The sequence below is a fragment of the Otolemur garnettii genome, unplaced genomic scaffold (assembly GCF_000181295.1).
Source record: "Otolemur garnettii isolate 467f Iridium unplaced genomic scaffold, OtoGar3 scaffold00142, whole genome shotgun sequence".
Classification (NCBI taxonomy): Eukaryota; Metazoa; Chordata; class Mammalia; order Primates; family Galagidae; genus Otolemur; species Otolemur garnettii.
In genome coordinates, this window is record NW_003852537.1 from 1,700,614 (window position 1) to 1,715,808 (window position 15,195).

General features: G+C 48.2%; 2 protein-coding genes across 4 annotated transcripts in view; one reads left to right on the forward strand and one right to left on the reverse strand.

The window, feature by feature from the left end:
• The window catches only part of PTCD1 (pentatricopeptide repeat domain 1), a 16,860-nt gene extending 4,978 nt beyond the window's left edge, over positions 1-11,882 (forward strand). For all 3 annotated transcript variants that reach the window (XM_012810802.2, XM_012810801.2, XM_023518581.1), the window contains exons 3-10: positions 1,581-1,721; positions 4,075-4,293; positions 4,694-4,795; positions 5,400-6,107; positions 7,340-7,456; positions 8,673-8,855; positions 11,328-11,503; positions 11,816-11,882. In XM_012810802.2, coding sequence (XP_012666256.1) covers positions 1,581-1,721; positions 4,075-4,293; positions 4,694-4,795; positions 5,400-6,107; positions 7,340-7,456; positions 8,673-8,855; positions 11,328-11,501 — 1,644 coding nt within the window. In that variant the 3' untranslated portion in view covers positions 11,502-11,503; positions 11,816-11,882. The remainder of the gene's footprint in view (positions 1-1,580; positions 1,722-4,074; positions 4,294-4,693; positions 4,796-5,399; positions 6,108-7,339; positions 7,457-8,672; positions 8,856-11,327; positions 11,504-11,815) is intronic.
• BUD31 (BUD31 homolog) overlaps positions 11,780-15,195 on the reverse strand; it is a 9,871-nt gene continuing 6,455 nt past the window's right edge. The window contains exons 4-6 of the mRNA XM_023518582.1: positions 14,120-14,242; positions 13,723-13,889; positions 11,780-12,023 (exon numbers count right to left, since the gene is read on the reverse strand). Of these exons, the coding sequence (XP_023374350.1) occupies positions 11,973-12,023; positions 13,723-13,889; positions 14,120-14,242 (341 nt within the window). The 3' untranslated portion in view covers positions 11,780-11,972. The remainder of the gene's footprint in view (positions 12,024-13,722; positions 13,890-14,119; positions 14,243-15,195) is intronic.

The window sequence follows — 15,195 nt, forward strand, 5'->3', positions numbered from 1 at the left end:
CAGCTTGAGGCTCTGTCTCAAAAAAAAAAAAAAAAAAAATTCAGTTTGGGGGCTTGGCGCCCGTAGCACAGTGGTTACAGTGCCAGCCATATACACCAAGGCTGGCGGGTTCAAACTCAACCTGGGCCAACTAAATAACAATGACAACTGCAACAAAAATATAGCAGAGCCTTGTCGCGGGCACCTGTAGTCCCAGCTACTTGGGAGGCTGAGGCAAAGGAATTATGTAAGCCCAAGAGTTTGAGGTTGCTGTGAGCTGTGATGCCATGGCACTCTATTGAGGGCCATATAGTGAGACTCTTGTCTCAAAAAAAAAAAAAAAAAGAAAAAAATTCAGTTTTGAGGCTCAGTGCCCGTTGCTCAGTGGTTAGGGTACTGGCCACATACACCAAGGCTGGTGGGTTTGAATCTGGCCGGGGCCTGCTAAACAACAATGATAACTGCAACAAAAAAAGTAGCCGGGTGTTGTAGTGGGCACCTATAGTTCCAGCTATTTGGGAGGCTGAGGCAAGAGAATTGCTTAAGCCCAAGTGTTTGAGGTTGCTGTGAGCTGTAATGCCACAACAATCTACTGAGGGCGACATAGACTGTCCCAAAAAAAAAAAAATTCAGTTTTAGGTTTTTTTATTTTTTTTTTATTCTTTTACAAATTGGCACACTGAGACCAGTTTGCAGAGGGAGTACATGTTTGGATGACACAAGATGAAACTAAATATTCATCATTGTGACACACTAGTCTCTTTAGTTTAGTGTTCATTTGAAATTTTCCATAATAAAAAGTTAAGAAATAAATGGGTGGGGGGCAAAGCCCTCACCTCCCCGCTCCTCACTCCTCTGCTTCAGCCACTTCAGCTCCTTCAGTTCCCAGCATGCTCTGCATTGGGGACTTTGCACTGGCTCCCCACCTTACCTTCTTTAGGGCTTAGCTCACTTGTTTACTTGGCATACCCTGCTTTAGTTTTGTTCATAGCGCCTATCACCACTTGATGTATTATATGTTTTTCTTAATTACTCCTTTTGGTGTCTGTCTTTCCACACTAGAATATGAACTCTGAGAGAGGTTTCTTATTCACAGCTAGACTCAGTGATTATTATTTAAATAAACAGATAAAAATCCTTACAGGGTAAATGGGTGAGTAGATGATTGATTGGGGAATGGTGGAGAGGGTAGGGTAGGGATAGGCCAAAGACAGCCATGGGCTGAAGAAGTGTGAAGAAGTCAGAAGAAGGGGTGGCGCCTGTGGCTCAATGAATAGGGCGCCAGCCCCATATACAGAGGGTGGCGAATTCAGACCCAGCCCGGCCAAACTGCAACAAAAAATAGCTGGACGTTGTGGTGGACGCCTGTAGTCCCAGCTACTTGGGAGGCTGAGGCAAGAGAATCGCCTAAGCCCAAGAGCTAGAGGTTGCTGTGAGCTATGATGCCATGGCACTCTACCGAGAGTGACAAAGTGAGACTCTGTCTCTTAAAAAAAAAAAGTCAGAAGAAGCCAGCTTACCCAGGGCTGCTGTCCCATATAATCTCAGGAGGGCCTCTGTGGCCCTCCTGAGCCCCCTCCCTGTCACCCCATCTCCTACAGCTGGCTGAGGCCCTGGACTTGTTTGAGAGGCAGATGCTGAAGGAGGAGCAACTCCAGCCACTGGAGAGCAACTACTCAGTGCTGATTGGGGGCTGTGGGCGTGCCGGCTACCTGAAGAAGGCCTTCAAGCTCTACAATGACGTGAGTGTGGGGCAGAATGTGGCAGGGGCAAGACTTGAGGAGTTCAGGGCAGATTTTAGACATGCCATGTTATGCCAGATGAGTGACTTAACCTCCCTGGCCTCAGAGTAGTCTTAGTAAAATGGAAGTGATCTTAGGTGATAAATGAGATGACGTGTAATACCCTGCAGCACCTGCTGGGACCTCAGCAAGCCTCTTTCCTTTTCCACTGCCGTGCACAGTTTGGTCATGTTCCTTTTCTCTACCTACATGCACATACCTATACCACTCTGGAGCTGGTCCTTTAAAAAGGCCTTTCAGTACTCTTGGAAAATGGTTTTACTGTGTATTCATCTACCTGTTGGGCATGTAGTATTGGTCATTGTTAGCCAAGAAGCCATTTCCTTGGGGAGTCAGGATAGAGCTTTGTCTGAGAGGACCTTAGACTCTAGTAGGAGAGATCTCCTCTCCTCCTGCAGCCAGAAGCTGGGGTCCCTGGGAACTTGAGGCCTTTTGTCATTTGGGATACTCTGCTCCAGGTCCGTGGTCTCTAGATAGAAGCAAGGGGGAGAAATTGCAGAGACAAATGATAAAGTAACATTATTTCCTTTAGTTTTTTTTTTCCTTTTTATGTCCTAAGTTAAATGGAAAACATTATGTTCTTTAAGAGACCAAATAAAACATCATGGCATAGGAAGATTAGAGGCTGCTTTGACCTACCACCTGGGAGAAAAGAGTTCAGGGCTAAGCAAGGGGCAGGTGGAGTGGAAGTGTCAGGCCAGCACCCCTTCCTTTGGTTTGGGGGATCTATATGAGTGACCCTGCTCATTATCTTCTCAGAGAAGCCCAGGCCACTCTCTTTCCTTAACCTCTGTTGGTCTCTGCCATTTTGTTGCCTTTTCAAGTTTTGGTTTAGTTACTTTAAAACTTTTTACTTTTGAATAACTTTAGGTGTATAGAAAAGTTGCAAAGATAGCATAGAAATATCCCTCACCCAGTTTCTACCAGGGTAACATCTAACATTTGGACCTATCACCAGTGATATTAACCTTGGTCACTAGGGGAAAATGGAGTTTGCTGGGTCTTCCCACTGTGAAGTTGCTTTTTCCCTTGCCATCCTCTCTTTTCTAGGTATCTTTCATAGCACTTAGTACTGTTTGGATTTCTCATTTGCACTTTGTCTCCCTTCTAGAGTGTAAGCTCAGTGAGGACAGGCTGTATCTACTATGCTAATGCAGTGCTGGGCATGTAGCAAGTTCTCAAAACACATCTATTGAGTATGGGAACACAGAGCTTACTTCTTCCTCATGGTAGGAATTGCCACCTTCACTTTTCAAATAAACGTGAGGCTCAGTGAGATGAAGGGACATGTCCAGGCTACCCTACTTGAAAGTGCTAGGGGCTCAGTGCCTGTGGCTGAAGTGGCTAAGGCGCCAGCCACATACACCTAAGGTGGCGGGTTCGAATCCAGCCTGGGCCTGCCAAAAAAACAATGACAGCTGCAACCAAAAAGTAGCCTGGTGCTGTGGTGGGTGCCTGTGGTCCCAGCTGCTTGGGAGGTGGAGGCAGGAGACTCACTAGAGCCCAGGAGTTGGAGGTTGCTGTGAGCTGTGATGCCACGGCACTCTACCCAGGGGGATAGCTTGAGGCTTTGTCTCAAAAAAAAAGAAAGTACTAGGGCTAGGATTTGAACCATAGATAGGCAAACTCTAGCAGCCTCTTTTATACCCTTAGCAGCTTGTCACGATCCTTGGTGTTTGGCTTTACAGAAAGTTCTCAACCTTGAAAACCTGCCTTAGTTCTGTGGAGGCTTGACAAACAGTGTTGGCCCATTGCAAGAGCATGTAACTCAGCAGGTCAGGCCGCCCAGAGAATGTACATTGTTTCCCCTGCTGCTGCTGTCTGGGGGCTGCTCTTTAGAAGCCCAGCATATGCCCTCCTATTTAGCCCTTGCCACACCCTTTCAGGGTATTGATGCCATCCCTATTTTCCTGATGAGATAACTCACCCACGACCCCACAGTTAGTAAGCATACACCACTCTCTTCCCCCCTTTATAGTCACAGTGACATGGGCAGGTCTGAGTTGGGGACATCAGGAGGACCCTGCTGCAAGTACTGCAGGCCTAGAGTGGGCTGACAGGTGCCCAGGGAGAATGGTTTTTTATTTGGTCCTTCTTGGGGTATGGGCTCAGTCCTCAGCGTCTCTCTGATGGATGAGGGATTTGGAGAGCCAGGGTCTGATGTGTCACTTGTCCCTGCTATACCCAGCCTGCTGAATGCAGTGATGGAGTCCTTTCTAGCTTCTTCTAGGATGGCTGCTCACTCATATGTCCAGATGACCCAGGGCCACTTGAGTTTCTCACATCTCAACAGATGAAAAAACGGGACCTGGAGCCTTCAGACGCCACGTACACAGCCCTGTTCAATGTCTGTGCTGAGTCCCCCTGGAAGGATTCTGCTTTGCAGAGTGCCCTGAAGCTACGGCAGCAGCTCCAGGCCAGAAACTTCCAGTTCAACTTGAAAACCTACCACGCCCTGCTGAAGATGGCAGCCAAGTGTGCGGACCTCAGGATGTGCCTTGATGTGTTCAAGGTGGGGATGCCCCTTCCTTCTTGCCACCGCTGTGGAGACTGGTCCCCCATGGCATATGTGAGACTATAGATCTACCTCCCCCAGTGCAGTAAAGTTCAAGGAAGATGAGGAGGCAGCCCTGTGCTGGGTCCTGGATTTGTAGATGAATCCCACACCCTGCCCTCAAAGGCTTCAGGCTGAAAGACAGCTAGACAGAAGGTTGTATACACTCCTGTGTGCTGTGTCCCTCTGTATGGGCTTAGTGGGGCATCAAGGAGAGAGAGCTTCATGTAGGAGGCATCCTCAACCTTGAGTGTTAAGGATAAGTTGGAGCTTATAGATAGGGCCCTACATTCAGAGAGCTGTAGATCCTGGCTAATCACTGTGTAGGTTCTCAGTGGGATCTCCTTCCTTCCCCTAGGAAATCATCCACAAAGGGCACACTGTCACCGAGGAGACCTTCAATTTCCTGCTCATGGGCTGCATCCAAGACAAAAAGACAGGTTTCCGATATGCCTTGCAGGTCCGCCCCTCCCACCCTGCCTTCCTGCCCTGCCTTTCTGCCCTGCTTCCCTTGTACCTATGCCAGGGGTGCAAAATACTGATCCTGTGAGCACGCATAATTGCCCTGTGCTGGGTGGTATTATATTTTCACTCTTGGCCTTCACAGCAGCCACTGCAGCCTCTATTTTACACACAGCTGGGAGAAGAGGCCATTTGTGGTTCAGTGAGGGGGACCCTCTGCCTCTTCCACTCTGCTGGACAGCCTACGCCCAGACCCTCTAAATTCATGAAACCCTGACGTTCACTCTCTTGGAAACCCATTCATCCCCTCCCATGATAGCCCCCCCAGCCCAGTATCTCTGCAGGTACATCCCAAGTGTCTGCATTTAATCCCGGGAGATTCTGTTGGGTGTCAAAGTAGAACACACTGCTCTGATCTCACCCCAGCCCCTAGAGACAGCCCTCCTTATCAGGTGGGTGTTAGTGTTATAATTGGCACTACATCTGCTTTCATGGCTTTTTAGAGTTGGAAAGATGCAGAGCTTAGCTCAAACCCACCCACCTCTGCTGCAGGCTCTTCTGAGGTGAGAGTATTAAGCTGACATTTGTCTTTCCCAGAGCAGGTCTGGAGGCAGATGCTGAGTCTGGGGCTTAAGCCCAACCAGCACAGCTATAACCAGATGTTGATGGCAGCTCGAGACTGTGGCCTGGGACATCCAGAGGTGGCCTCAGAGCTCTTCCTGAGGCCTAGGAAGGAGATAGCCCTGCTTCAGCCTCTAGCAAGCAGGCAGCAAGGAAGGAGGAGAGCTGAAGTAGGGGCAGGTGGTGGCATGTTGGCTAGGCTGCATGTGGAGGTCCTGGAGAGGGAGCTGTTTCTGGAACCTTCTCAGGCACTCAAGGAGCCTCCAGAGCCTCAGAAGGCCAAGGTATTCAGCAAGGCGCAGCTGGAGGTGGAAACTGAGACAGAGCCTGACTACACAGTGGCCCTCCCCCCAGTAGCTCTGAAGCCACCTCCCTTAGAACTGAAGGCTAACCTCCTGACCCCTGAGGCCATCCCCCCAGCTGTGGTCTCCTTTGGGATGGTGGCCACCCCAGCTGACAAGCTGGCCTTGATGGGGGGCCTGGAGGGCTTCCTGGGCAAGATGACAGAGCACGGGCTCCAGCCTGACATCAGTACCTTCACGCTGCTGGCTGAGGTAGTGGAGCCAGGGAGCCCCACAGAGTCCTCACTGATCACCCTCCTGGACACTCATCAAGTGGAGGCTGATGTGACATTCTTCAACACACTGATACGGAAGAAGAGCAAGCTGGGAGATCTGCAAGGGGCCAAGGTGAGGGGCTTTTGGCTGGGACCCCCCACCCCATTTCAGACTGTAGGGCCAGTCTTACCTGCCTCTCCGTTTTTCCCCTGGGGTTAGTGATATCATCTGCAGCCTGTGCTGGGTCTGCGCCTGAGTGAGGTGCCAGGAATTGAAAAGAATATCAGCCAGATGCCCTCCCTACTCTCCTCATGAAGCCCCTAAATTGGGGAAGAGGGCAGCTCCCAAACACATGATGCTGATGAGGGGGCATAAGACATGCAAGTATTATAGGAACATGTGTCTGAGGTGTCACTTGCTGAGGACTAGCCTCTGACTCCCCAGACATGCCCCGAGAATCCTCATCCTTTATACCACTGGGCTCTTGGCACTTCCTTTGTGCCAGACACTCTCCTGAGAGCTTTATGTGCGTGAATTTGTTTACTGGTCAGACTGGAGGTCCTGTTGTAGATGTAGATTTGGGGGACATCAAAGCCCTCTCAGGACTTGGTTCGTATGACAAGTGTTTTTTTTTTTTTTTATTGTTGGTGATTCATTGAGGGTACAAGAAACCGGGTTACACTGATTGCATTTGTTAGGTAACATACAACAAGTCTTAATGAGATGGCTTTTTTGACTTGGTAGGGTCAAAAGGGGGCCCACAGTGCAGAGCACAACTCTGGACAAGCTAAATAAGCCCTTCCCTGGAGACCCTGACCCAGCCTGACTGAGTAGGAAACCATCTCCCTTACCCTAGCCTGGGGCTCCCTAGGCCAGCATTTCCCATTCTGTGGTGGGTATTGCCCTTGTTCTAGAGCAGTGATTTTCAACCAGTGTGCCATGAGAAGATCTTAGGTGTGCTGCAAAGAATTTTAAAGACCATTAATTAAATGATTTTCAAAAGAATTCAAAGCACAGTATTTGCTTTTTTTTTTTACTTGATCAACATAATTTAAGTGTGCCATGGAAGTTTAATTATAGGTTCAAGTGTGCTGTGAGATAAAAAAGATTGAAAAACACTGCTCTAGAGCCTGAAGGACGAAGCGCAGAGGTGGCTGACAGGAGCACATGGCAGCCAGTAGCAAGTGGGGATATGGAAGATGTTCCTGGGGGAGGGACAGTTTGTTGGAGGTGGCACGTTGGAGGTTAGGGTGCATGTGCAGAGCAGCTGGACTCCAGGAAGCTGGGTCCAGCCAAGGATTTCACCAGGTTCTTGCCAGCCTGGTGGGTTATAGGTTACAATGACACTGTGTCTGTCCTCACAGGCACTGTTGCCCATCCTGGCTAAGAGGGGAATTGCTCCCAACCTGCAGACATTCTGCAACCTGGCTATTGGGTGCTGCAAGGCAGGGGATGGGCTCCAGCTTCTCGTCGACATGAAGGTGAGTGGGCCCAGGCCTGGACAAGATGGCTGTGATGCCAAGGAACACTCTGGGGGCGCTCAGGAAGAAAGTTAGGGGTAAGTGGGGGCAGGGAGAGTGGGACAGATCAGCTTCTGGCGTAGACTGGTCATTAGTCCCATGTGGGAGAAAGTAGACCCTGATGAGTGCTGCAAGAGTGGGTATGGGGTGCAGTTATGTGTACCTCAGCCGGGAAGGACGTGTTGAGGTTGGCAATCCATCAAGGGTAGTAACTACCATGGCTTCCAGTGCTTTGGCCAAACCTCAGATGTGTGGCCTCTTGGCTAGGCTCCTGCGGATTCATATTGTTGGAGCATTTGTTGTATCCCTGGGGGTTGCAGTTTTCTATAAGTTTGCTGTGGCTGAACCAAGAAAGAAGGCATATGCAGATTTCTACAGAAATTATGATTCTATGGAAGATTTTGAGGAGATGAGGAAGGCTGGTGTCTTTCAGAGCATAAAATAATTTGGAAATATAAAGAATTTCTTTGGGCTGATTTACATAGACATTTGTCACTGACCTGTGTTCCTGAGCTATGAATATGAGTGATAAATAAACTATTAATAAATAAAAAAAAAAAGTGGGTGTGGGTGTGGATGTTTTCATCTTGAAGAAAGTCCCCAGTGCTCATGAGGGATGGAGAGTATGACCAGAACAGGCATAATCGGAGGTCCTGGGGGCAATTGTCAAAGCCCCTGGAAAATCTGATACACACCCATTCAGCTCCCGTGGAGACCTTAACAAGAGGACTTTATTTGCCACAGCAGAGGGTACTTCCTGGGGATCAGGTCGGGGTATGCCCCACTCTCACCATTCTCTTGCTGTTTTCCCTGGACACTGGCTGCTTTTCTAGTCTGACCACCTTCTGGTGAGCACGTGTCACCAATCAACTCACAGCCAAGAGCAGGGAGGTGGTGTCCTCTGCATCATTATTTGCCTGAATTGGTTAGTTTCTGAGAGCAGCATGGGCTTCCTTTGAGACTAAAAGGAGAGTTGGCATTTGCTTTTCTTTGGGGGCGGGGAGGGGGGTATGGCCCATTGTTGCTACCAGGTTCTGCCATTCCTGTCCCTGGTCACTGGTCTTGTGAGCAGGCCTGATGGGCAGGTAACTCTTCAGGTGGGACATGACACAATAGGCTGCTTTGTCCCAACCTCTGTCATCATCCTGCTGATTATATAATGTTCATGATGTTTCAGAAATCCCAGGTGATGCCTAATATCCATGTCTACAGTGCACTCATCAACGCAGCTGTCAAGAAGCTGGACTATGCCTACCTCATTGGCATCCTGAAGGACATGAGGCGGAGCAGAGTCCCAGTGAATGAGGTGGTCATCCGCCAGCTGGAGTTTGCAGCCAAGTACCCTCCCACCTTTGACAGGGTGAGCACCCGAGCTCTGAAAGGCTCACAAGCCTCTTACCAGTGCTACCCCACCCTACCCCAGTTCTGCCTATGAGGTTACATTCTCTTCCCTAAAACTGGCCAATTTCAAAGCTCTTGGACCATAGCCTGTGAGCTCCTATCTGTGTAATTCATTTCATCTATAAGGCCAGTCTTGCCTTTATTGACTCTGTCCCACTGGCCTCCCACTTCCATGAGGTCACCAGCCTTCTTCCTACCTCAGGGTACTTGTGTTCCCTCTGCCCCCGCAGGCTTCTGCATAAAGGGCTTTCTCATGTGCCCAGCTGGCTGCCTCCCTTCGCACTGCACAGCCTGTTCCTTCACACGGGTCTTAAGAGTCTGTGACTGTGTGACCCACATGCCACCTGTATCTGCATATCGACTGTTGTTTCTTCAGTTCAGTGAGTGGGCAGCAGCAGGGCAGTGATGGAATTTGCTTGGTCCTGGCCAAATATCCTATTCAAGCTCTGGGAGTTAGTCTATTGAGCCAGACCCTGTGCTGAGCATCTCCAGAGTACCTAGAGCAACTGTGGCCTGGAGTGCAGCCCAGATGGGGAGGGAGACAAGTGGATTGGCAAGGACACAAAAGCCAGGAGGTGGGGGGGGGGATAGTCAGGGCTGCTGCACAGGTGTGACACTTGAGTTCCAATTGAAGGCTTTGCAGAAGAGAGGGGAAAGCAGTAGAGTGTGCCCACTGGAGGGCATAGCTGGACATCTCTGAAATGTCATCTCATTGATTGCTCAGTTCCCTATTCTGGTAGTCTTTTTGTTGATTCCATGTTGCACATTATCTTCTCGTTAGTGGATTTTCTTCACTTTTTGATGTAGGGCCCAGGAGGGGTCTTCCTAGGTTCTACTCAAAAGTTACTAGACAGTGGGTATGGTAGCTCATGCCTATAATCCTGGTGTTCTGGGAGGCCAAGTAGGTGGATCACTTGAGCTCAGGAGTCTGAGGCCAGCCTGAGCAAAGCAAGACCCTGTTCTGACTAAAAATAGTTTAAGTAGCTATAATTCCAGCTACTTGGGAAGCTGAGTCTGGAGGACTACTCGAACCCAGGAGTGTGAGGTTGCTGTGAGCTAGGGTTAGGGCCATGGTACTCTAGCCCAAGTTACAGAGCAAGACTCAGTCTCAAAAAACAAAGTTACAAGATTATCCTAGGCCTGAAGCTTTTGTGTTCAAGTCATATACAGACATTCCTGACTTCCAAACGTATTTTGACTTCATAGGATATTTTGACTTTATGATGGGCTTAGCAGGATATAACCCCATTGTTGAGGAGCTCCTTCCAAGGACTTTTTTTTTTTTGAGACAGTGTCACTATGTTGCCCTTGGTAGAGTGCCATGGCATCACAGCTCATAGCAACTTTTGGGCTTACGTGATTCTCTTGCCTCAGGCTTCCAGTAGCTGGAACTACAGGCGTCCGCCACAACACCCAGATTTTTTTGTTGTTGCAGTTGTCATTGTTTAGTTGGCCTGGGCTGGGTTTGAACTGGCCAGTCTGTGTACATGACTGGCACTGTAACCACTGTGCTACAAGCGCCGAGCCTCCTTCCAAGAACTTGTGATGGGATTATGGAATGCCTATCACTTTCACACCATCATATAGTTCAACCATTGTAAAGTCAGGGACTATCTGCAGTGTTGCCAGCATTAAATGCATTTTGACTTGTGAGAGGAGTTTCTCAGGATATATCCCTGTTCCTATTGTTGAGGAGCATCTGTACTACTCAAGTTCCTTAGGTATTGATTTTTTATATCTCTATTTGTGATTCTTTCTTTAATCTCTTCCCAGGAGAATCTATTTGTTGTTTTGTCAAGTTTTGCTTTATGTGCCTTCAGGCTGTATTAGGTACATTCAAGTTTAGAATTGTTAAATCTTTGGAATCAAATTTATCTTCCTGTGGCAAGAGGCCAATACTATTTGGGCTGTTTTTTGTATGTATTCTCCTACCAGCTTTCTGTTTCTGCCTGGTGTACCTTCTTTCTTCTTTTCTTTCCCCCTCTTTATGGAGACCGCTGTTGTGGTGCTGAGATGATGGGTCAGAGGGAAGTGGTGGCAGCGCTGAGGGGAAAGGCTCAACAGACTGGAGGCAGAGTTGGTAGGACTGATTCCTACTTGGGGGACTGGCGTGACACCCATGGATAGAGGAGCATGGCAGCACATTTAGGAAGAAAGATGACTGTTGGCACATGGGGATCTGGGTCTGTCCCATGGCATGGCAACTTGGCTGGAACATGCTTCTCTGTAGTAAGCTACTTCCATACTGCACATCAGCAGCTTTTCTGCCCTGTCCCCTGCAGCTGCTTGCCAGGGAGAACAAGCACAGGGACTAGTTTCCCTGAGGCCTAAGTCACCTGCTATTGTTGGGATTAACTGTAGGTAACAGGAAGTGACTTCCATCATCAGAGGGCTGCTCTGTACCCTGAACCTCATGCTTTTCCAATTACAGTACAAAGGGAAGAACACCTACCTGGAGAAGATTGATGGCTTCCGAGCCTATTACAAACAGTGGCTGAAAGTGATGCCAGCAGAGGAAACCCCCCACCCCTGGCAGAAGTTCCAGACCAAGCCCAAGAGGGACCAAGATACTGCTGGGGAGGCTGATGTAGACAAGAGGCCTTGAGGGTAGGTGATGGGAAGCACAGTTGGAACAAAGTATCCAGCCCTAACAGTTCTTTGTGGGACCCTCAAGAGTCCCTTCCATATTAAGGACAGGTCCAAGAGCAGCTTGACTTGCCTTCACATGTTAGGTCATCCCCACTTGACAGGCAAGCACACTTGTCTGAGGTCACAGAGCACCTACAAGGGGATGCTAGGATGCAGCCTCTGGTGAATCTGGGCTCTAGGGTACTCTCTCACTGGGGGTCCCACAATTGCTGCTCTGAAAGAATGAACACTGGCCCAAGAAGTTAAAATGTTTTATTTTTACAATCACAGCTGATAGGACAGCAAAGCCTTCACCTGAAGAGGCTGTGCTCCAACTTGGGCCTGGGGCACCACTCTGCAAGAAGAGCTTCTCCCAGGAAAGGGGGTGATGCAACTCCCTTTGGGTGATGCAAAGTCCAAAGTCCTAGGTGGAGATGGGTTGGGGGCTTCAGCCAGAGCAGCCCCGGCAACCACAGTGTGTGCACTCAATAATGCGGCCCTGAAACAGAGGACAAACAAGTGAGGTGTTACATCTACCTCCCAGCCCTGCAACTCACACACACAAGAACCCTGCTGCTAAAGGTGCCAATAGGACATCCCCTAAGGGACACATCTCAGAAACTCTTGGATAGTTGTGGACAAGGAAAATTTGTTTCTTTTATGAAGACATGAATAGCTACTGTTGACACTAAAGTTCATCTATGTGTGCATTTAATTCATGTAGATTCAACATGTACGTGTGCCATTTAAGAAAAAAAAACCTGTGTGAATGAATCTTACTATTCTAAAAGAACATAACAGCTGCTTGGTGGGCTGAGTGCCAGGGGCCTTAGAGCCTCCTCTGGGCTGGGAAACTTTTTGGTGGAGGTACAGGGACAGAAGGATCTGTAGTTGAGTCAGTGCCCCTGTCAGGATAGTCAGCTGCAGAACAGTCTTGTTCCCTAGGCCCAGGGTGGCCCAACACTTGCCTGAGGGCCTGCACAGCAGGTAAATACGAACCACTGCTCTGGTGTTTTCTACCTTTTAGAATTTGCTTTCTTAGACTCTTTGCAAGACTTGAGTCTAAGCAAACAAGATCCTCTGATGGAGCCCAGCTAAGTCTAAAGCAGGCTGTATTTTGGCCACAGGGCTGAAACAACATCCCATTCCCCTAACCCATGGAATTCTGGGGTTAATTCAGAAACCAGCACCCAGAGTTTTCTCCTGGAGAGGCAGCCCTCACTCACGCTCCATAGCTCAGCACACCATCCTTGAGTCACCAAAGAATTGAAACCCTCAGTGCTGAGCCAAAGCTTTTTAAATTATAGCTCCTTCCATAGCATAAACAGACCAGTGAGGGAAAGGCCAAGCTGAAAGATAGGTGATCTGGCCTAACAACTGTCTGTGAGGGGGCTGCACAGAATAGCCACTATGTACTACATTCTTTGCCTCGGTCTATAGCTCCCTTTCAGAGATGCTTATGCTTTACGCTCAGCTACTGCCCTCTCAGTCCCACTCGAGGTGCCCAGCCTACTTATGAAACAGAAACTTCTTTTTTTTTTTTTTTGAGACAGAGCCTCAAGCTATCCCCCTGTGTAGAGTGCCATGGCATTACAGCTCACAGCAACCTCCAACTCCTGGGCTCAAGCGAGTCTCCTGCCTCCATCTCCCAAGTAGCTGGGACCACAGGCGCCCGCCACAATGCCCGGCTATTTTTTGGTTGCAGCCGTCATTGTTGTTTTGGCGGGTCCGGGCTGGGGATTCGAACCCGCCACCTTAGGTGTACGTGGCTGGCGCCTTAGCCGGTTGAGCTATAGGCGCCGAGCCGAAACAGAAACTTCTGACAGAAGAAATGCAGTGATGGTCATATTAAAGTGTCACTGTGAGGACTGGAGGGAAAGGAACAGGAACTCCTACTGACTGGCTACCCTTCCCTGATCTAGCCCTCTCACACCTTGGGGTGTGAGGAAAGGAGTTCAATAATGTGCCCAAAGATGGAATTGAGATTACCGCCCCCCCCCATCCTCAATCTAACAAACATGATCACTGCCACACTCTGCCCAGCAGGGATTTCTGAACAAAGGAACTCACTCCCAAGAGGGATGGCCATCAGAATGACCACTACATTCCAGCCCAACCCAATAATATGAAATCTTCTGGATTTGACTAGGGCAGAAGTTTTTACTGAAAATAACATCAAACTTGAATGTCAGACATACCACTTCCAGCTTGCTTTTGGGAACCCGGCAAATGCAGTTTGTTCCAAAATTAGTGTCCCGTGTCTGAATACACCGCAGGCAGCACAAGTTCTCATAGCCTTGCTTTTTCCATTTTGCAATCAGGTTTTTGTCTGCATAGCCTTCTTTAATACAATATTCATATAGTTCTATGACAAAGATGGGAAAAGGGCATCAGACCATGCTGTGACAAATCTTCCTACCCTTAGCCTATCAGCACCTTTGATTAAAAAGAACATTTAGCCAATGTTGGCTCCTCCCATTTTTAGTGGTAAGAAAAAGCATGACTTGATTCTTGCTGAAGTTGCAAGGATAAGGTTCTTTACTTAAATCAGAAAGCTACTCAAGTTTAACATGTCAAGAGAGACTGGCCAATTACCTCTGCTTATGGCTTTCCGCTTGTAAAAGAGGTCAAAGATATAGCGGGTTTTCTGGTGGTGGATCCTGAAGATAGGCCACAGAGATTCCACTTTCCTCTTTCCTTCATGAGGCTCTGTTTCAGCTAAAGTGAAAAAAAGTGTGTTTCTTTTGGGAATAGGGTTAGTCTACACAATATAGTGTCATTAAAAAAAAAAATAACTAGGGATAACAAATACCACTTCCCACTCAGATGGCTAGTCAAAGTGATGGGATAACAACAAGTGTTGGTGAGGATGTGGAGAAACTGGAACTCTCAATACACTGCTGGTGGGAACATAAAATGGTACAGCGGCTGCAGAGTATTTGGCAGTTCCTCAAGTTATACCTGGAGTTATAACACGATCTAGCAACAATTCCACTCGTAGGAACATACCAAAAACCCATGTGCACAAACATGTATGTGAGGGTTCCTAGAAGCCAAAAAGCACAAACACTCCAAATATTCATCAATGTATGAGTAGATGAATGAAATGTGGCCTATCCATACAATGGAATATTAAATAGCCCCAAAAAAGAAAGAAATCCTGTTACATGTTAAAATACAAATAAATCTTAAAATGTTAAAACTTGACCATAGTGGCTTAGTGCCTGTGCCTCAAGCACCTAAGGCACCAGCCACATATACTTAAGGTGGCGGGTTCGAATCCAGCCCGGGCCCACCAAACAACGACGGCTGCAACCAAAAAATAGCTGGGCGTTGTAGCAGGCGCCTATAGTCCCAGCTACTTGAGAGGCTGAGGCAGGAGACTCACTTGAGCCCAGGAGGTGGAGACTGCTGTGAGCTATGATGCTATGGCACTCTACCCAGGGGGGCCAGTCTCAAAAACAAACTTGACCATGGTGATAGTGGCACACTTTTTGAATATACCAAAAACTCCTTAGTGACTTTTATAATATATATCTCCATAAAACAGTTATTTAAGAAAAAAAAAGTTATTTGAACATTATTGTTTTTTTTTTTTTTTTGAGACAGAGCCTCAAGCTGTCCCCCTGGGGTAGAGTGCTGTGGCATCACAGCTCACAGCAACCTCCAAC